Raw genomic sequence first — 17913 nt, 5'->3', positions numbered from 1 at the left:
TAATTCCTCATACACACAGACTAATATTTACTTACCGACTGTCACATAACACTTGTGTCAATGGTTGTCAGGGCAAGTCCCGGCAGCCGGTGCGGCGCTCCAACTCGTCGCCCGAGATGTCGTCCTCGTGGAAGCTCCCCTTCAGTCCGACCGCGGACAGCGCGGACAGCGGACAGGACGCGCCGCCCGCCTCGCCGCCCGAGCTGCTGCTGCTGCCCAGCGTCGAGCCGTGAGTATCTGTCTCTACTGTCCGCGGACAGCGCGGACAGCGGACAGGACGCGCCGCCCGCCTCGCCGCCCGAGCTGCTGCTGCTGCCCAGCGTCGAGCCGTGAGTATCTGTCTCTACTGTCCGCGGACAGCGCGGACAGCGGACAGGACGCGCCGCCCGCCTCGCCGCCCGAGCTGCTGCTGCTGCCCAGCGTCGAGCCGTGAGTATCTGTCTCTACTGTCCGCGGACAGCGGACAGGGCAGTGCCGTAGTCAGCGCGCAGGACAGTGGGCAAGATAGTGCGGCAGACAGCGTGGAAGGCATATAGGAGATTATCCGCGCAGCTGCAGCTTATAACCTATTTTAAAGCAACATAACTGCTGCCAAATGTTGTCTTGAGCTCTCTCACTACACTACACTTCTCATTGATTATGAAACCAGTTTACTTGTTTCTAACATTACTTACCACCAATAACTAAATCATCCAGTAACATGTTTGTTTGTTTGATGGTGCAGGAGCACGTCGATGGCGCTGCACGCGACGAAGAAGGCGGCCAAGAAGTGCGACATGCGCGTGTCGTGCGAGGCCATCCCCGAGGAGATGTGCGCCACGCCGCCGCCCGCGCCGCACCCGATCAGAGACGGTAAGTACCTACTACTAGAAGAAGGCGGCAAGAAGTGCGACATGCGCGTGTCGTGCGAGGCCATCCCCGAGGAGATGTGCGCCACGCCGCCGCCCGCGCCGCACCCGCTCAGAGACGGTAAGTACCTACTACTAGAAGAAGGCGGCAAGAAGTGCGACATGCGCGTGTCGTGCGAGGCCATCCCCGAGGAGATGTGCGCCACGCCGCCGCCCGCGCCGCACCCGCTCAGAGACGGTAAGTACCTACTACTAGAAGAAGGCGGCAAGAAGTGCGACATGCGCGTGTCGTGCGAGGCCATCCCCGAGGAGATGTGCGCCACGCCGCCGCCCGCGCCGCACCCGCTCAGAGACGGTAAGTACCTACTACTAGAAGAAGGCGGCAAGAAGTGCGACATGCGCGTGTCGTGCGAGGCCATCCCCGAGGAGATGTGCGCCACGCCGCCGCACGCGCCGCACCCGCTCAGAGACGGTAAGTACCTACTACTAGAAGAAGGCGGCAAGAAGTGCGACATGCGCGTGTCGTGCGAGGCCATCCCCGAGGAGATGTGCGCCACGCCGCCGCCCGCGCCGCACCCGCTCAGAGACGGTAAGTACCTACTACTAGAAGAAGGCGGCAAGAAGTGCGACATGCGCGTGTCGTGCGAGGCCATCCCCGAGGAGATGTGCGCCACGCCGCCGCCCGCGCCGCACCCGCTCAGAGACGGTAAGTACCTACTACTAGAAGAAGGCGGCAAGAAGTGCGACATGCGCGTGTCGTGCGAGGCCATCCCCGAGGAGATGTGCGCCACGCCGCCGCACGCGCCGCACCCGCTCAGAGACGGTAAGTACCTACTACTAGAAGAAGGCGGCAAGAAGTGCGACATGCGCGTGTCGTGCGAGGCCATCCCCGAGGAGATGTGCGCCACGCCGCCGCCCGCGCCGCACCCGCTCAGAGACGGTAAGTACCTACTACTAGAAGAAGGCGGCAAGAAGTGCGACATGCGCGTGTCGTGCGAGGCCATCCCCGAGGAGATGTGCGCCACGCCGCCGCCCGCGCCGCACCCGCTAAGGGACGGTAAGCACTGCTAGAGTCGACGCGGCGTCGCGGCGGCTTGAGGGCGCAGGGAACCTCATTTACAATAAAAAGTTCTGTCCTCTGTACTTTTGCACATAATTCAGCAGAATGCTGGCCAAGCGCCTACTATATGTATAAGATATTTTTTCGGTCAGCTTTATAAGTAGCAGTACACTTTTGAACCGTATCTAACTCAAAGTGAGAAACTTTATTCATTCAAACATTGACAGTTTATGATATTATTATTATCCTTACTAATATTATAAATGCGAAAGTAACTGTGTCTGTCTGTCTGTCTGTCTGTCTGTCTGTCTGTCTGTCTGTCTGTTACTCTTTCACGACAAAACTACTGAACGGATTTGAATGAAATTTGGTATACATATGGTATAGACCCTGGGAAAGAACATAGGATACTTTTTATCCCGGAATTCCCACGGGAAATCTTTTTAAGGCGAAGCGTAGCTCGCGGGGACAGCTATACTATATATAGGCTAAATAAGAAACTGGTCGTACAAAATTTGCATGGGCGTCACTTCATATGACGAATAACGAAGTTTCGGAGCGCTGCTACGCGTGCCACGATCTATCTTATATTAACCCTTTGACAGGCAAGCCTTTTATTCATACATATTTATTATGTATTATTTGGCACGTATCTAGTCCGTGATCAGCTTTCAAAGTGTTAAAACCTGCTGATTACACGACTGCTCTCATTTGTTACTTTTTCGTCAATATAATATTATGTACACTGTACAGCAACCTCACAAGTCTACTCACGATACGTATCCCTGCCGCAGGTCAGTCGCACGGCGGCGCCACGTCGGAACCCGCGCTGGCGGCCGCCGACCCCGCGCCCAGCCAGCCGCATCTACAGAAGGTAATGTAAAAGTCGGCAACTAGCTTGGTATCTGATCATTTGAAAATTATACTGGTGAAACAAGGACACTTTAATGGCTGCCTAATAGATATTATTTTTTCGCTCCGTAAATACAGATTTAGATAGCCGTAAATGTAGGTTCTGCTTCATCAAATCAGCCCTAATTAGATTTGCTACAAGACGTAGTAATAAATTCTAAAATGGAAACTGATCTTTCTTCCACTACGAAAGAAAGAAGAAAGAAAGAAAGAAAATACATTTATTTCACACACACACGGAAACAACACAAAAATAAATAATAAAACAAATAATAAAGAGGTTTAAATAAAGAAAAATGAGCAAGGGTGTTGCTTCCCGGTGCAGAAACGGGTTCTAGCTCAGCTCAAAGAACGCTATCGCGTCAATGTACTAGGATCACATGGCAGAACAGAAGTAGTCTGATACTTTCTATATGCAGGTGGCGAGCGAGGGCGCGGTGCCGGGTGGCGGCGGGGGCGGGGGCGGCGCGCGGGGCGGGGGCGGGGAGGACGAGCTCCCGCCGCTCGCGCGTTCCAAGCGCTCCAACACCATCTCCGTCATGAGCCCCACGCGACGCCGACGGTAATAAATAATACTTAACTTGCTCACTAGATGGCGGTGTTACTAATAATATGTAAATGGCGACTGGTACACATAAATAGGAATATAAAAAATCATGTTTTACTCACTAAATTACGCTTTTACAAGTTATTTTAAAAATGAGGTAAAAGGATAATATACAGGGTTATTGGTAAGTAGACCGGATCCTTTCAGGAGGTGATAGAGGAAGGCATTTCCAGTCGATTGAACCCAATAATGCATTATCCTAAACTTAACCATTTCTAAGATATTTAATATTTAAGGTTTTTTAATTTTTTTGCCAAAATTTTATGCCTAAAACCAAAAATAAAAAAAATCGCATATTTCAATATTTTTTTTGGTTGTTTTGCATAAGTAACACCTTAATAAAGTAATTAAAATAATCAAATGTGCATTATTCGACTTAAATTAGACATAATACCTTAAAATAGTTAAACATTTTGAAAAAATATTCAAAACGCAAAAACTAATAAGTTAAATTAAAAAAGATTTTCATATGACATTTTTTTGTGCACTTTGTCTTAAAAACATGGTCAACTAATAAGCTTTTAAACAAGATAATTGAATACCAAATCGATTAAGGTATCACCAAGATATGGCCAAAACAACCAGCACAGACGGACAAAATTCAACAGGAAAACTAACAAAATTAGCCCAATTTAAAGGTAAAAAGTGTGATTGTTTTCAGTCCTGTTGACTTTAGTATGGAAACCCCTGCAGAGTTTTCTCCGCTTTCTCTGGTTGTTTTGGCCATATCTTGGTGATACCTTAATCGATTTGGTATTCAATTATCTTGTTTGAAAGCTTATTAGTTGACCATGTTTTTAAGCTGAAGTGCACAAAAAAATGTCATATGAAAATCTTTTTTAATTTAATTTATTTGTTTTTGCCTTTTGAATATTTTTTCAAAATGTTTAACTATTTTGAGGTATTATGTCTTATTTAAGTCGAATAATGCACATTTGATTATTTTTAATACTTTATTAAGGTGTCACTTATGCAAAACAACCAAAACAAATATTGAAATGTGGCTAGTTTTTTTTATTTTCGGTTTTAAGCATAAAATTTTGGCAAAAAATTAAAAAAACCTTAAATATTAAATATCTTAGAAATAGTTAAGTTTAGGATAATGCATTATTGGGTTCAATCGACTGGAAATGCCTTCTTCTATCACCTCCTGAAAGGATCCGGTCTACTTACCAATAACCCTGTATATTATTGCTACTGAGTGAGATTGAGTGCCATTATCATATTATCTCTTTTGTAGTACTTATGCGAAAAAACGATTACATATAAAGCTAAACACATGTAAAGGTACCTAATGATAGGTCTGGTGTGTCTGTTGCAGAGACAACCAGTCCCCGCGCGGGGGTGGGGGCCGCGCGGCGGGGGGCGGGGGCGGCATGACGCCCGCCTTCGTGCTGCTGCAGCTCTACCACAACATGGCCGCCGCCACCAACCCGCTGCCCGGTACGTCATGTTAATGTATTCATATTATTATTATTTTGAACCCTGTTATTAATTTTTGTTTTTTATGAATGACTGGGTCAAACAAAAGAGCTAGCACAAGGCGCATTTAAGACGTGATAAAAGTTCTCGATCGCGCCCGCTCAAGAGGCTGCGCGATGTGAGTGAGCGCGATGCATAACTTATTTCACGTCTTAAATGCGCCACGAGCGCTACTAAACCTGGAGTAGGGTTTGTCATTATGGCGAAAGGATTAGTTTCTGTATCCAACTTCCCACGTGTTTTCTTTCCCAATATTTATCAACTAGTTTTATCACGCTGATAACTTTCATCCCGACATCGCGATTCATTCTCTTAGTTTATTAACCCCTCTGGCGTGTATTAACCCGTCGTTGGTGTTGCAGCGGGCGCGGGCGGCGGCGGCGCGGGGGCGGAGCGGCCGCTGCGCGTGGCGGGCGTGCAGCACGAGCGCACCATCAAGAACCTGGACCTGGTGCCGCCCGTCGAGACATACAAGGTATATTGGCAGCCATGTCACTTGACTGAGCTGAAGATAGATCTTCAAGACATTTATTAGGTATCCTTGGATGTAGATGTATGTGTTGATCGACAAGCTCGCAGAAGCATCTCTTATAAGTACTAATTAATTCGTTTATAAAAGCCCTCACTTCGTTACTTAATTTATATACTGACAGTCGTTGTGATATGTAAATAGTAAATTTATTTTTCCCTAGGTGGGAGTGTTGTACGTGGGCCCCGGCCAGCACGACAACGAAGTGCTGATATTGAAGAACGAATACGGCAGCGTGAGGTGAGAACTTCGACATTCTCTTCTTACATAATAGAGGGCCACCGACTAGTGTAGTCAATGGAATATAGACAACATTGATATCCGTTTGACCCTTAGACCACAAAACTTCTTTCTAAGGTGATCCATAGGAAAAAACGTCACGTCGTTTTTTTCGGCATTTCTTCTCTAGTAACCGCCTTTGAGAAATGCTGGAAGACTGATATTTTGACAATGTTTAGTTCGAATACCAATATTCAAGCCCGCATCCCGCCGACTCTCATTTTTGTGTTCAACCGCTTTGTACACCCTGAATCCTTATATTGTATTCCGTGATGTGTGGTCTCAGATACGGCGAGTTCCTGTCGGCGCTGGGCACGCTGGTGGAGCTGGAGGGGCCGGCGGCGCCGCACCTGTTCCTCAACCTCGAGCCCGGCGGCAGGGACGGCCGCTACACCTACGTGTGGCAGGACGACATCATGCAGGTACACACACACACACCTACATACACACACACACACACATATACACACACACACACACACACACACACACACACACACACACATACATAAACACACACACACACTCACACACACACACCGCACCTGTTGATCCAAAAAACACTAAACGAAAATCGGATCCCGGTTGGGAGCTACGGCTACCACAGACTAGCGTCTACACTAATACCCCTTTTTCAGTCGGAAGCTAAAAGCACCTAGTGCCTTGTTAGGAGGTTAAGTCAGACACGCAGATATCTGTATCTGCGGCTATATCAGTCAACATCGCTCTCTATAAAGTATATAAAGTACCTAAACAGACAGCGCAGATATCTTATTTTTTCTTACAATTTTTTTTAGCACTGACTTGTCTTATAGATTATGGAATTGAAAGGAAACTAAAACATTGCTGAATAATGAGTATTACCCCTCTTGCCTAGGTGCACTTCCACGTGGCGACGGCGATGCCGACGTCCCCGCGCGACCCCACGTGCAACGAGAAGCGCAAGTACATCGGCAACGACCACGTGTCCATCGTCTACAACGACTCCGGACAGGACTTCAACATACTCACCATTAAGGTTAGTAAAGGCTTACTGTGCTACCACAAAAAACTTTAAACACTGTTTAACAAGTGTTTAAAACGAAATTTGATAGATTTTGTAGGCGTTTGACAGCGCTAAACTCCTGTTAAATAGTGTCTAAGTTTTTGTGGTAAGGCCCTTATTGTTTTTTGACTGTCTATTCCTAAGTCTATGGACGTCTTACTAGTAGAAATACACAAGCATAATAATAAATAAATAATATAATAAGCAATACAATAAGCAAGAAATACTAAATTCAGGGCGACGGCAGCGTATACGCATTGAGGATTCATACTCCCAATGGTGTGATATCGCAGCCGGTGTCCCACAAGGTGGTGTGCTATCTCCTCTGCTCTTCGCTATTTTTATTAACTCCATTTCTGATAAACTGATTTCTTCCTACCATCTTTATGCAGACGATCTCCAGATTTATGCACACGCTTCTCCTTCTAATCTAGCTCAAGCAATTGATACTATGAACACTGACCTGACTAAAATAGTAGACTGGAGTAAACACCATGGCCTTATGGTCAATCCGAAGAAAACTCAAGTTATTCTTATTGGAAGTTCTAGGTTGATGAACAATAATTTTCTTCGGATGGTGCCGCCAATTTATTTTGACGGGGTTCATGTACCCTATAGTGATACGGTCAGGAATCTTGGCGTTATTTTTGACAAGTTTCTGACATGGAGTCCTCAGCTGGAGGCGGTTAGCCGGAGGATGTTTGCATCCGGGGGATCACTTCGAAGACTACGCAATTTCCTTCCTACCTCCACCAAAATTGCTTTAGCTCAATCACTCCTTCTTCCCGTTCTTGACTACGCCGATGCCAGCTATCTTGATCTCACTGAGGAGCAACTTAACAAGCTTGAGCGTCTTCAAAATTATTGCATACGATTCATATTTGGCTTAAGAAAATATGATCATGTATCTGTATTCCGACAAAAACTCAAGTGGCTCCCAATTCGTCTTCAACGGAATACTCACATACTTTCACTACTTTATTCGGTACTGTTCAATCCTTGTTCCCCAACATACCTTAAGGAGCGTTTTGAGTTGAGATGCTCTACACACAGCCGCTCACTACGTTCATCTCATAACTTTCGCCTTCATGTTCCCTCTTGCACCACGGTGTTTTATGAGGGTTCCTTCACTTTTCAGGCTGTTAAATTATGGAACGATCTGCCCATGGAAATCAGACTCGCACCCTCTCTACCATCCTTCAAAAACCAGCTCAGACAGCATTATTTAAATTTAGCTTATCCAGATTAGAATAAACCAGCATAATATATATATATATATATATTATATAATACAATACATACCATAAATAAATATCTATATATATATCTATATATAGATATTTATTTATGGTATGTATTGTATTATTACATATAAGGTCTAGGTATATAATTATTAATAGCTATGTAGGTTTAAAGTATTTATATGTGTTCATAATATATTTAAGTATTATTGTATGTAGGTATTTACACATTGTTCATAGTAATTATGTTGTATTTTCTCTTGTCTTGTCACACGTTACCCCTTTCTTTATACTTTATATTTCCTTTCAATGTGGTTGTCTGGAAGAGATTACTTTTAGTAATAAGGCCGCCAATTGTACCATTTTTCTTTTCTATGTTTGTGAAACTGTTTCTGTTTGTGTGCAATAAAGTGTATTTTATCTTTTTATCTTTATCTTTTAAATTCACAAGTAAAACGCCTCATAGAGCTGTATTCTATTCCTATTCTATGTGCTTATAAAGTTTTTCAGAAAAGTCTTGAAATAAATATTTATTTCCTTTTGTTAGTGCGTACATTAGTTTGATGGACCTTCTAAAATCCTTCATTGATTCCTCGTGCAGGGTCAGCTGAACTTCTGCATCGTGGTGGTGGAGCCGCTGCAGCACGGCGCGCACCGCGTGACGCTGAAGACCAAGGACCAGCGCGTGCGCAGCCAGTACCTGCAGCACTGCGAGCCCGCCACGCTGTCCGACCACAACGCCGCGCTGCTGGCCCGCCAGCTGGCGCTGCACGCCGCCGTGAGTACCTCCCAGCAGCCAGGACCTGCAGCACTGCGAGCCCGCCACGCTGTCCGACCACAACGCCGCGCTGCTGGCCCGCCAGCTGGCGCTGCACGCCGCCGTGAGTACCTCCCAGCAGCCAGTACCTGCAGCACTGCGAGCAGCAAAAACTACAAGCAGCCTTCCCGTGCAATACACGTAGTAGGATGCTAGGCTACGTGTTACAGTACGGATTTATAGCCAAAATTTCCATTCTCTTGCCTTTTAAAAGTTTATACGTTGTGCCTGACTATGTTAACGGTTTACTCATCAATTTCCACAACTACACTAACTACTCCTTTCCCACGCAGCTGGCGTCGCACATCTCCCAATCCCTCAACATGACGTCGGGCATGCCGTACGCGTCCAACTCGCTGGAGCGGCTGCGCGCCATCAAGCGGCTGCGGGCGCGCCTGGAGGCCGAGCGGGCGGCCGCCGCGCACACCGCGCCCTACGCGCCCCGCGGAGACCTCGCCAGGAAGGTCATGATGGACGACTTCACGCAGTACACGTAGGCAGAGGACCGCTGAGGACCTAGCCCTGACGTTGCGCTCTCTCGACATCATCTGAATCCAGGATATATCTCAAAGGCTACATATTTCAGTAAAATTTCCACGCCTCGTTCTTGTGCCAGGGAATGTTGAAAGACCCAGCATTGCCCTCTGCGGTGTCATATTTATGTCACAGGTGTATTCGTGACCATGATGGCGGAGTATACACGAGATATCCCGTGTTTTGAGACAATGTCGAGAGAGCGTACACCGCATCGGGAGCCAGTTGCTAATTAAGTATAATGAAAGTGATTCAATTTTGTTGTTAACTTTAGCTAGGTAGGTACATTATTATAAATTGTAACTTCTGTTATGCATTATATCTTGTGACTTGCGGCTTGTAAGTCTTGATTTGTATAATGATTGGTTTTGAAAATGATATGTATATTTAATACTACACTTCACATTTATGAGGCTTTCACAAGTAAAGTTAATACCTTTATCAACGCCAACTTATTTGGTATTCATAAGGCAGCTAACAGAGGAAGGTAATATTTTGCTGTAGAAGTCAAATACTTAAGGCAATTAATGATATAGTCTGCATCATGTACAATTGTACATATTGGCATTGCTGCTAAGTTCTAATATTATTCACACAGCCACAAGAACTTTGTAGCATCTCCTACCACATCAACTCACACTTTTTAGAATATTATGGAAAGAGGCAGTGAAACATTCAACTTCATAAAACACTTTTGTAACTAATCTAAATAAAGCCAGCTTTAATAATGATAATGTTGCATTCTTCTAGCCATAATGTTTGTTACCTACTTTTATATGTGATGTACACTTACACTTCATAGCAGAATTAAATAAGGTGTGTCTAAATGAATTAGTGTTTCTAAAGAAATAACATTGTTTAATTTTGTAAAAACAAATTGCAAGAAAATTGTGGCATGTTGATGATTTTGTAGAGACTGAACTTGTATGGCATTTTAATAATTCTGTGTAATATAATTATCAACCATTTGGACTAGTCCCAGAAAAGTAAACAGCAAGTTTTTCCAACCTGTTACCCTAGAAATTTTACTATAGGACTCCAGGGCAACAGATTGGAATAACTGTAACCAGAAGGCTAGAGCACCACCCTCAAATCACTAAAATAATAGTACATCGTTCATTTATAACCATTCAAACACAGACTATTAAAGATTAAAAAGAGTATCTTGATGGTGAATGTTCTAGTCGCGCCCAACGTAAATATTTAAGTAGGAAGCAGTGAGGATTTTTTTGTTGAAATATTTTATGTAACACTTTATTACCTGACGAATAACTTTTATAATCAAATAAAATGATGGCTATTTAAATACCTGTTTTATTTATTTACACAACATCATAACATAACAGAGCTTATTGGCTATTAAATATCTACTTACACATTATGGACTAATTAATTACATGAAATGGGTCACTGGTGTCTACTCCTTGTTGTTGTCCTGCAGCTTGCGCCTCCAGACCTTGACCTTCCCGCGCAGCTCGCGCAGGCGGCGCATCTCGTCCTTGAAGTCCTGGTGCTCGTCGCGGAACAGGCCCAGCTCGCGCAGGCGCAGCGCCAGCGCGTGCGTCTCCGGGTGGCGCGGGTAGTAGTGCAGCACCGCCTCGTCGGAGTGCAGCGGCCGCGCCGAGAACATCTTCACCACCTTCAGCGACTTGTCGTTGGTGGGGATCGCCACCTCGCTGAAGATGCGGTTGGAGAGCCGCTTCATGCGCCGCGCGTAGTTGGTGCTCGCGTTGATCAGCTGCGCGTACTTGGCGTAGTTAGTTGCCATGGTGCCGTTCCTATGTGAGAAAAGATTATTGGTTAGTTTCTTCTAAAAAATATAGGTTATGTTAGAAAAATAAAGACTAGGATAAAGAATGATACTTACTTGAGGTAATAAGAAGAAGGTGTTGGGATGAGGCAATGTTATATCGTTTTAATTTAAAATACCGATTTACAAAGCAAAAGAAAATTAAATATTGGTAGGTGTACAACAGTAGTTGTAGTTGATCTGAGGTGTACAATAAAAGGGTAAACAAAACCACAGACTAAAAAAAAATGTCAATGTCAAATTATAGTCTATGAACAGAATGATATATTTTAACTAATCTGTGTCGATTTTTGTTACTCAGAATACTAATAGTCTCTGATACCACAGTCCAAGAACATAATAGTAATGGATATGGTATAGCTCGAGAGCTCAGCTTGAGAGGCTTGAGGGCACTTGAAAGCGATTTTTGAACGATAAGTGTTATTTTTTCTCGTAAAGAGTGATTACGATGTTGGTATACAATAGTGGGTAGTAAGTAATATTCACGATCTAAGATCTAAAGCTGCGTACAGACCGGCCCAACGAACGCTCATCGATTGATATTTATCATACATAATACAGCGCCGCGATCACAGGATTCGAAACCTCCGTTTACGTTGCGTATCGTCAAATGTCACTGTCAAAATGTAAGACAAATTTGTTAGTTCCAAAAGTGGCATTTGTTTTTTCTATATGTTTGTGTAGATTCGAAAATAGTATCGAATCCTGTGCTCGCGGCTCAGGGCAGATTGTAGCAACGAAGGTCAACGAAACCCGTTCGTTGGCGTTCGTTTGGCCAGTCTGTACGCAGCTTTAGATGACGATAAGTAAAATAATGCGTAATATTTTTTCATGTGACGTAGGTATATTTGAGTATTATTATTTATTTGTTTAACTAGAGTGGTAGTTTTGCTCGTTGGCTGCATTGCAAGACACGTAGTGCAGACCGGAGCAAGACACAGTAGAGAGCATTTTAAGGGAGTGACTATGTACAAAATAAGATTTTATCCAGAATAATATTGTAGAAGGCCATTATCGAGGCTCATGCACACTGGGTTGCTCTCCTCGTTCTTCTCGAGCACCGCGTCGGGCGAGCACAGCCACGGGTCCCGCGTGGCACGCTGCCACGCCGACAGCCGCTCGCGCAGCGCCGCCTCCACAGCCGCCAGCGAAGGCTTGCCTGCAAACACACGAGTATGGTTAGTTCATTCCTGTCAATAAATTTAATACAGTATAACTACAATTTTTGGTATGTAAAAGCTCACCGTGCAAGTTATTAGTCTCAGCTGGATCTGTTCGAATATCGTATAATTCCCACTGGGGCCTGTAATAATATTGCTTGAGGTTCTTGTACCATGGAAGGTTTTGTTTACTGCGGGTACGATTTAGAATATCCTGGAATGTAGGGGAGACGTAGAGATCTTGGTCGATGGGGAATGGCATCCCGAAGTTGAGGTTGTGGATGAGCTTGTAGCGGCGCGTGCGCACGGCGCGCATGGGATAGTACATCGTGATCTCATGGTGAGTCTGTGACGCAAAAATTGCGTCTTGTTCCGTTGGAACTGGCTCTGTAAAAGCAATAATGTTCGTTACGTTTCTGTACTTTGCGTTAACAGGTGTCTAATATTATTTTAGATTACTGAGGATTGAGGCGCTGAATGCTGAAATACAGGCCATAAACCTAGTTCAGCATCAGATGCTATGTTTATAACACTTTATTACATATTACTTTAGTATAAATCAACTAGTTAAGAATTTTGTGTAACAAACTAAACTGTTTATCAAATAAATATATTATATTATTAATAAGTCAATAAGATTAACTACATTTCAAAATAGAATTAAGTTCTTACTTACTAAATTTTGCTTTAACTACCTTTTTCGAGGATAGGAAGAAGACTTTTCGGTTTATCTGATCCCCATATATCATTGCTTTCTTCTTCTGCCATAGGAATCTTGAACCAGTCCAGTACTGTTGGAAAGATATCCAAGAGGCTCACCATAGAACCTGACGTCTGCAATAAAAAAATGTAACTTTAGGTATGTTAGCTTTTAGTTAATACCCAGCCACCCCACCATAAATGATGTACTCATTTCATTACTCGAAAAAGTAAGTAGGTTTTAGGTTTAAGTAGTAGGTTTAACTATTTATGTTCTTCTCACGAATACATAAAATATTACATAGGTACCTCATGTTTCCGTGCGTTTGGGCTGGGTGACGATATGAGCAATGGTTCTCGAAGGCCGGGGTCGTAAAAGTTGGTCCTTCCTGACGGAAATGGAATACCATTGTCTGACGTGTAGATCACTAACGTGTCATCCTTATGACCGGCTGCCTCAAGCTCCTTCAAAATAAGCGCAACCCCTACAAAGAAAACACGTATTAATAACGGGTAAGTAAGTACCTATAATATCTACCTACCAGGGTCTGTATTTAAAATTAATAATATCTTCGTATATTTAAAATTAAGTATCTTCTTATCGATTGAAATAGATAGAAGTATACCTTGGTCAAGCCGAGACATTGTTGTATATTGTGCAGCTACGTCTCTCCTTGCAGCCTCGGTATCCTGGAAGATATTAATGGGCCAATTAACCAGCGACATAAACAGGTGAATAGGATCAATTTTGTTTGCATGTAGTAACAGAAACTTACCTGGATGTTGTAAGGCAGCTGCACCTCGTCCCACTGGTAGTACCACGGCTGCCAGTCGGGGATGAGCCCCATGCCCTCCTCGCCGGAGCCGAAGCGCTCGCAGAACGGACCGAACTGTGGCTCCGAGTGTCCGCAGCGGTGCGGGTCGTGGAAACCCAAGTACAGGAAAAAAGGCCTAAAACAAAAGATAATCAAACAATTTAGTTAGTACCTGTAGGTACATGAGTAGTTGGTCAAACCTGTGCTGTTGGTAAAAGAATCCTTAATATGAACATACTTTTTAGCATCATTCGCCATCTTGAGGAACTCTCTGGCAAGCAGTTTCATGTGTGTGATGTTACGTCCAACCTGATTGATATGGTTGTTCTCCTCAGTTTGTTCATAGTCAAACTTGTATACGCTCCCGGGACCAACATGTTTTTTCCCAATAATACCTGAAAAAGCAAGTAACTATAATGGTCAGCTGAACAGAAATTTCACATCACTAACAATAAATAGGTAGGTAGATACTAGCCTGTCATAACTCCGTGTTTACTGAGCAGCACGGGTAAGCTGGTGACGTTGTTGAAGGAGTTGAAGTGATGGACCGCATGATGGAGACCATACATGCCATTTTGGTGGCTGGGAGTTCCAGTAAGTAAAGCAGCTCGACTGCAAAAAAACGTAATTTTCATAAGAGCAGCGTTTTTTATTCGTCACTGATCTGATAATAGACTCACTACACTCTGTTTATGCCAGAAAGGGATGAATCAGGGTTTTTTTATCTACATAGGTACACTACACCGTAATGAAAAGGAAGGTAATTGGAATAAGCAGGTAGGTACATACCTAGGTGAACAACTGCTAACTGAAGTAAAAGCATTATTGAAGAGAAGACTATCTTTTGCTAATGCGTCGATATTTGGTGTTTGGCATATTTTATTTCGATATGCCCCAATTTCAAAACCACCATCGTAAGCTTAAAAAAAATATTATCACACAGATTTAGTTAGTTTTTTTTATAAATTAGGTAGGGTAGGTAGTATATTCACACGGGTACGTTCACGATTTTTTTTTCTTTGCATAAGTAGATAAAAATGGGTTGCAGTGAAGTACGTATGTGTGAAAAGCTAAATGAGTTTTATAATTTATTGTAGAGTTAGAGAGCCATATCCAAATCACAATAAAATTATTAGTTCTTTGGTTCATACGCCCAGCGCGGCATGCGAGTCGAATGGCTTCAGAATAATAACGATTTGCACACAGATTAGTTGGAATAAAAATACTTTAAAAAACTCATTTTTTGTTTGCTTGATTTGATCAAGATCAAAACTTAAAATTAAAATTCTATATTATTAGTAAATAATTATCGCAACTTTAATTTGGTCTTACCTAAAAGTACGAGGACGTTCTGTGGCTTATTAGATAACACAGTTTCAGTGATCGATAAACACAACAAAATAGCCGATAACGCCCGCGGTGCACTCGGCATCGTGACAGCGATGTTTTGACGTGTCGAAGTGAACTGTTTGTTGGCACCTCGCGAGCCCGGCCCCCGGCACTTGACCCACTTATTGACCGGCTTCAGGTTTGCCACCAAAATTCAAATAGCGGTACTCTTAATAACTGGTTGATCGACGCCGTGCGCCATGGCAGCTCGCAAGAATGTTCTGTACCTGTTCGACGTGGACGGCACGCTCACGCCGCCACGTCAGCGCATCTCCGAGCCGCTGCGGGACTTCCTGCTGCAGCAGGTGAGCCCGCGCGTGCGCCTCGGCCTCGTCAGCGGCTCCGACTACGGCAAGATCGTGGAGCAACTGAATGGCGAAGATGTGGCGGCCAAGTTTGACTATGTGTTCTGTGAGAATGGACTAGTTCATTACCAAAATGGTGAGCTCAAGAGCAAACAGAGCATACTCAATCATCTTGGGGAGACAAAGCTTCAGAAACTTATAAATTTTGCCCTGAACTATCTGTCTAAAATAGAATTACCAGCAAAAAGAGGTAACTTCATAGAGTTCAGGTCGGGCATGATCAACATCTCCCCGGTGGGCAGGTCCTGCAGCCAGGAGGAGAGGGAGCAGTTTGTTGTCTATGACACAGAACATAGAATAAGAGCTAAGTTTGTAGAAGCATTGCAAGATGAATTTAAAGATATCAACTTGACTTTTGCTCTGGGAGGGCAAATAAGTATTGATGTGTTTCCAACTGGATGGGACAAGACCTACTGCCTCAACCATGTTGCTGAAGCCAAGTTTGATGAAATACATTTCTTTGGGGACAAGACGGCCCCTGGAGGCAATGACTATGAGATCTTCACACATGAGAGCACCCTGGGGCACACAGTCACTTCCCCTGATGATACCAAAGAACAACTTAAAAAGCTTCTGAATATTTAATGCTGCCAGTCATTTTTCAGTGTTTATTCCAATAGGTGATGTAATATTATGTTAACTAGTGCTAAGTACACATAGCAACCTGATTGTGGCTTATCAATTCTGTTGTAAATGGTTGTAAATAACTGATTGTGATTATATTGTAAATAATAAAATGTTAACATTCTGCATGATGGAATGTAGGTATTGTGATATACTGTGCATAAAATGAAAATCCATAGGTTTAAGTTCTTTTTTACATAGTATATATTATGTAATTTTTATAAACATAATAAAATATAACTTTCTCTATGTGACTTGTTAATTATAATAATTCTGATATTATTTACAATTTGTTCCCACTTGTAACTTAGTTTAATTAATATGTAGTGATTACAAAATGATACTAATGCCCCTGGTAGACAGGTTTCCTTTTTTCCATGAATGAAATCATTCCCTCTTGTCTGTCCTTGGTGGGAACATTCACTTCATACCACTTCTGTTCAATTTCATATCCATCCTTGATGGTGAGCTGGACCCCCTCGTTGATGGCCTGCTTGGCACAGCGCAGGGCCACAGGTGCATTCACTATTATTTCTCTGGCCAGCTCCATAGCCTTTTCAAATGCTGCATTCTTGTTTTCATTTTGTGGTACCACATGATTAACAATTCCTGAAATGCAAATAATTACTATTATAGGTACTTCAATTCATAGAATTAAGTTGGAATTAAAAGGACAGGCAAAAACAAACTCAACTGACCTAATTCTTTGGCTTCCTTTCCACTTACTATTCTTGAAGTGAAGATGAGTTCTTTAGCAATATTGGGATGTATGACTCGGGGAAGCCTTTGGGTGCCTCCAGCTCCAGGAATGAGGCCCCGGCCAGTCTCGACCAGCCCCAGCTTGGCGGACTCTGCTGCAATGCGGATGTCGCACGCCAGAGCCAGCTCCAGACCACCTCCAACAGCTGCACCCTCCACAGCTGCTATAGTTGGCATTGGCAGATCTTCCACCTCAATGAAGGTTTCTCTTAGTCTGCGTACAAACTTGGCTACCTCCTCATCATTCAGCTTAAAGCGTTCTTTCAAATTTGCACCTGAAAAATTAATTTCAACAAGAACAAATTAAGGATAGGCACAATAGTTAACCTATGTAAATATTTCTAATTTATTCGAAGTAAGTACAAAGTATTTTTTGTATGTGGGGATGTACCCACTGACCTGCACAGAAGATCCCGGGCACGGTGCTGTGCAGTATGACCACGGACACCTTGGTGTCCTCGCGGATGAGGTGGTTGACCTCGCGCATGCTCTGCACCAGCTCGTGGCCCAGCGCGTTGCGGTCGCGCGGGCTGTTGAGGCCGTACAGCACCACGCCGCGGTCCGCGCCCGTCAGCCGCTTGTACTCGATGGGACCCACATTCTCCGTCTGCTCATGTATCTCAGTCGACAGTAACCGAATTATAGACTTATTTTTCAATAGTCTTAAGTTGCTGAACTTTGAGGCTAGCATTGTAAAGATACAGCGCGATTTGTTACCGCGTATAAACTTCGGACCAAGTAATATTAAACTAAATCTTTTTATATGAGAGCAATGTCGTTTATCTATTTCCCTTATCAATCGAAAACACAACACCAGCCCGCTTACATCACACGCTCATCGTGGTACTCTTTATCATTTTAGCAACTAACAAACACCATTGTCCCTGAATATTTAATTAATTTGATTTGAATTTGGTTCCTTCTAGCAACTTATATCT

The 17913-nt window shown here is 43.6% G+C and overlaps 5 protein-coding genes across 5 annotated transcripts in view; 2 read left to right on the top strand and 3 right to left on the bottom strand.

Moving 5' to 3' along the window:
* Positions 1 to 10660, top strand: part of LOC105387727 (tuberin) — a 39876-nt gene extending 29216 nt beyond the window's left edge. Inside the window, exons 32-42 of the mRNA XM_048626933.1 lie at positions 72 to 229; positions 725 to 1671; positions 2703 to 2782; positions 3240 to 3382; positions 4749 to 4870; positions 5272 to 5384; positions 5602 to 5678; positions 6004 to 6139; positions 6595 to 6735; positions 8605 to 8781; positions 9114 to 10660. Of these exons, the coding sequence (XP_048482890.1) occupies positions 72 to 229; positions 725 to 1671; positions 2703 to 2782; positions 3240 to 3382; positions 4749 to 4870; positions 5272 to 5384; positions 5602 to 5678; positions 6004 to 6139; positions 6595 to 6735; positions 8605 to 8781; positions 9114 to 9317 (2298 nt within the window). The 3' untranslated portion in view covers positions 9318 to 10660. The remainder of the gene's footprint in view (positions 1 to 71; positions 230 to 724; positions 1672 to 2702; positions 2783 to 3239; positions 3383 to 4748; positions 4871 to 5271; positions 5385 to 5601; positions 5679 to 6003; positions 6140 to 6594; positions 6736 to 8604; positions 8782 to 9113) is intronic.
* LOC105387714 (28S ribosomal protein S33, mitochondrial) lies at positions 10651 to 11327 on the bottom strand. Its single transcript, XM_011558490.3, has 2 exons — positions 11222 to 11327; positions 10651 to 11132 (listed from the first exon to the last, which is right to left on the bottom strand). Exon 2 carries the CDS (start codon positions 11120 to 11122, stop codon positions 10772 to 10774), a length of 351 nt encoding a protein of 116 aa, XP_011556792.3. The 5' UTR covers positions 11123 to 11132; positions 11222 to 11327; the 3' UTR covers positions 10651 to 10771.
* A 670-nt stretch (positions 11328 to 11997) lies between these two features.
* LOC105387712 (N-sulphoglucosamine sulphohydrolase) lies at positions 11998 to 15303 on the bottom strand. Its single transcript, XM_011558488.3, has 10 exons — positions 15171 to 15303; positions 14628 to 14757; positions 14314 to 14450; positions 14077 to 14233; positions 13800 to 13974; positions 13650 to 13713; positions 13333 to 13508; positions 13020 to 13158; positions 12409 to 12711; positions 11998 to 12323 (listed from the first exon to the last, which is right to left on the bottom strand). The coding sequence occupies exons 1-10, from the start codon at positions 15268 to 15270 to the stop codon at positions 12148 to 12150; spliced, it is 1557 nt and encodes a 518-aa protein (XP_011556790.3). The 5' UTR covers positions 15271 to 15303; the 3' UTR covers positions 11998 to 12147.
* Positions 15276 to 16463, top strand: LOC105387713 (phosphomannomutase). Its single transcript, XM_011558489.3, has one exon. It carries the CDS (start codon positions 15428 to 15430, stop codon positions 16175 to 16177), a length of 750 nt encoding a protein of 249 aa, XP_011556791.3. The 5' UTR covers positions 15276 to 15427; the 3' UTR covers positions 16178 to 16463.
* LOC105387711 (enoyl-CoA hydratase domain-containing protein 2, mitochondrial) lies at positions 16454 to 17815 on the bottom strand. The gene is made up of 3 exons (XM_011558487.3): positions 17375 to 17815; positions 16915 to 17250; positions 16454 to 16825 (listed from the first exon to the last, which is right to left on the bottom strand). Exons 1-3 carry the CDS (start codon positions 17664 to 17666, stop codon positions 16560 to 16562), a joined length of 894 nt encoding a protein of 297 aa, XP_011556789.3. The 5' UTR covers positions 17667 to 17815; the 3' UTR covers positions 16454 to 16559.
* Positions 17816 to 17913: the final 98 nt, after the last annotated feature.

Source organism: Plutella xylostella, chromosome 17 (assembly GCF_932276165.1).
Source record: "Plutella xylostella chromosome 17, ilPluXylo3.1, whole genome shotgun sequence".
Taxonomy (NCBI): domain Eukaryota; kingdom Metazoa; phylum Arthropoda; class Insecta; order Lepidoptera; family Plutellidae; genus Plutella; species Plutella xylostella.
Note: the sequence above shows the minus strand (reverse complement) of the source record. Positions and strands in the feature narration are given on the sequence as shown.

Bases quoted from the DNA above. Each gene is read 5' to 3' on its own strand.
- LOC105387713 (XM_011558489.3), top strand. From the start codon at position 15,428: ATGGCAGCTCGCAAGAATGTTCTGTACCTGTTCGACGTGGACGGCACG.
- LOC105387712 (XM_011558488.3), bottom strand. From the start codon at position 15,270: ATGCCGAGTGCACCGCGGGCGTTATCGGCTATTTTGTTGTGTTTATCG. The intron at 14,234-14,313 runs GCTAGTATCTAC...TTGCTTTTTCAG, and splicing joins TAAACACGGAGTTATGACAG to GTATTATTGGGAAAAAACAT. The intron at 13,975-14,076 runs GTATGTTCATAT...CTTTTGTTTTAG, and splicing joins ATGGCGAATGATGCTAAAAA to GCCTTTTTTCCTGTACTTGG.
- LOC105387711 (XM_011558487.3), bottom strand. From the start codon at position 17,666: ATGCTAGCCTCAAAGTTCAGCAACTTAAGACTATTGAAAAATAAGTCT. The intron at 17,251-17,374 runs GTCAGTGGGTAC...TTAATTTTTCAG, and splicing joins GCCCGGGATCTTCTGTGCAG to GTGCAAATTTGAAAGAACGC. The intron at 16,826-16,914 runs GTCAGTTGAGTT...TTTGCATTTCAG, and splicing joins AAAGGAAGCCAAAGAATTAG to GAATTGTTAATCATGTGGTA.
- LOC105387714 (XM_011558490.3), bottom strand. From the start codon at position 11,122: ATGGCAACTAACTACGCCAAGTACGCGCAGCTGATCAACGCGAGCACC.